The following is a 1986-nucleotide window of genomic DNA, read 5'->3' on the forward strand; positions in this document are numbered from 1 at the left end:
ATCCCTTCACAGTAGCGTCTGTACTCCAGAGGAGCGGCTGCAAACCTGTAACACCTGCTCTCCAGAGGATTGGTTACAACCCCGTAGCGTCTGTCTCAGAATGAGCGGCTACAAACGGCGTCTGTTCTCCATGTTAGGAGCGGCTGAATAAATAAACTCTGGAACTTACAACTTCAGTTTTAATCATGAAATGGTGTAAAATCCATTTCCCCCCTGAATTTCAAACAACTATGCATGATGTCAATTTCTCCTAATGGAACTACTCCAGGGGGTAACCAATCCTCCGTCGCCTCTGGCGGCGCAATCAGGCCTGCGGATTCTGGAGAGCCTGAAACACCATGTCGTTCAAGAAATTCAACTTCCTCGAAAAGAAGAAAGAAAAATGTACAATACTTTGGAACTCTAAACATCAATTCACTATTAAAAGCAGGCAAACTCAAGCAACTCACCAAAGTATTGAAAGAGTATAAGATTCAAATCTGTGCCCTCCAAGAAACTAGATATACAGATGAAGATTTAATGGACTATGAAGGATACAGAATTTTCAAAGGAAAAAAAGGCTGGAACCCATGTGGACGAGGTTTTCCCCATCTTGGAACAGGCTTCATTGTGACCTCTAATTTTGTCAACTCAGTAACAGACTTCCATTCGCCCAATGAACGCTTGTCACTCCTTACCTTCCGAAGCTTGAATAAGACCTATACCTTAATTAACTGTCATGCACCCATCAATAATGACAATAAAAAGAACCCTCAAAAAGTTGAAACCTACTGGGAAACCCTGGATTATGAACTCTCTAAAATCCCTATGTCTAATGTCAAAATTCTATTAGGAGACTTCAACGCCCAACTTGGACCAGAAAAAAGATACAAAACAACAGTAGGAGATTACCCAGCTCACAAAAGAACAAACAAAAATGGGGAAAGATTGATAGAACTCTGCAAAGGATTTAATTTGAAGATAATGTCCACCAGTTTTAAAAAACTCCCAAGAAAACAAAAAACCTGGAAATCACCCAACCTCAGCCTTGGAGAGTTTCAGATTGATCATGTTGCCATCACACACTGCAATCAAAAAGAGATCATGAACGTAAAAGTACGAAAAGGAGCAAACATTGAGACCGACCACTACCTGTCGACAATAAAACTGAACTTTCTACCACAAAGAAAGAAACAGCCTCAAAAACAAAACACCCAGCGAATAGATGCAAATACCTTGAGAGAGAAAAAATCAGAATTCTGTCAAAATTTGGAAATTAATTCGGAAAAATGGGAAGACATCAAAGAAGGAATGATTAAATCTGCCATTGAAGTAGCCAAAATGAAAAGAACAAGGAAACATGATTGGTGGGACCAGAAATGCGAAGAAGCGATAGATCAAAGACTGAAAGCATGGAAAAAATGGCACTCGACGAAAAAGGATATCGACTATCAGATCTTCAAACAACAGAGATCGTCAACAGCGAAAACTATAAGGTCAGTGAAGAGATTGTATGAAAAGAGTCAACTTATACAAATGGATGAAGATTTTAAGAAAAATAATACGAGATCTTTTTATGGGACTTTCAAACAAAAACTACAAAAATACGAAGCTCCAAATTTGTGTTTCAAGGATGCGAATGGACGACTGGCCATGAACAATGAGGAAAACTGTGACATCCTAGCAACCTACTTTGAACAACTCCTCAACTGTCAAGAACCCAACGAAAAATTTCCATCTAGTACCCCAAATATAGTAAATGAAGACTCACAACCTCCATCCATCTTAGAAATCAGAGAGATAATCACGTTGAATACACCTGTTTCCAAAAGATCACTGAAACAACTGTTGCATTGGACTTGACAGGTCTGTGTCGTAGCATGCCCCCATCCCGTAGTATGCCTCTCATCAGATGGGCGATAAGAGACACAATAGTTCTCTTTTAGGTGCTGGGTCAACACGAGAACACCAGAAAGCAACCAGGTTGAAATATTTGCAATAAAAATA

At 39.6% G+C, this 1986-nt stretch overlaps 1 protein-coding gene across 1 annotated transcript; it reads left to right on the forward strand.

Moving 5' to 3' along the window:
* The first annotated feature begins 237 nt into the window (after positions 1 to 237).
* LOC103522476 (craniofacial development protein 2-like) lies at positions 238 to 1842 on the forward strand. The gene has a single exon (XM_008487579.1). The coding sequence runs from the start codon at positions 238 to 240 to the stop codon at positions 1840 to 1842; it is 1605 nt and encodes a 534-aa protein (XP_008485801.1).
* Positions 1843 to 1986: the final 144 nt, after the last annotated feature.

This window comes from Diaphorina citri, unplaced genomic scaffold, assembly GCF_000475195.1.
Source record: "Diaphorina citri unplaced genomic scaffold, Diaci psyllid genome assembly version 1.1 scaffold8777, whole genome shotgun sequence".
Classification (NCBI taxonomy): Eukaryota; Metazoa; Arthropoda; class Insecta; order Hemiptera; family Psyllidae; genus Diaphorina; species Diaphorina citri.

Coding starts and splice junctions, on each gene's coding strand:
- LOC103522476 (XM_008487579.1), top strand. CDS start 238: ATGTCAATTTCTCCTAATGGAACTACTCCAGGGGGTAACCAATCCTCC.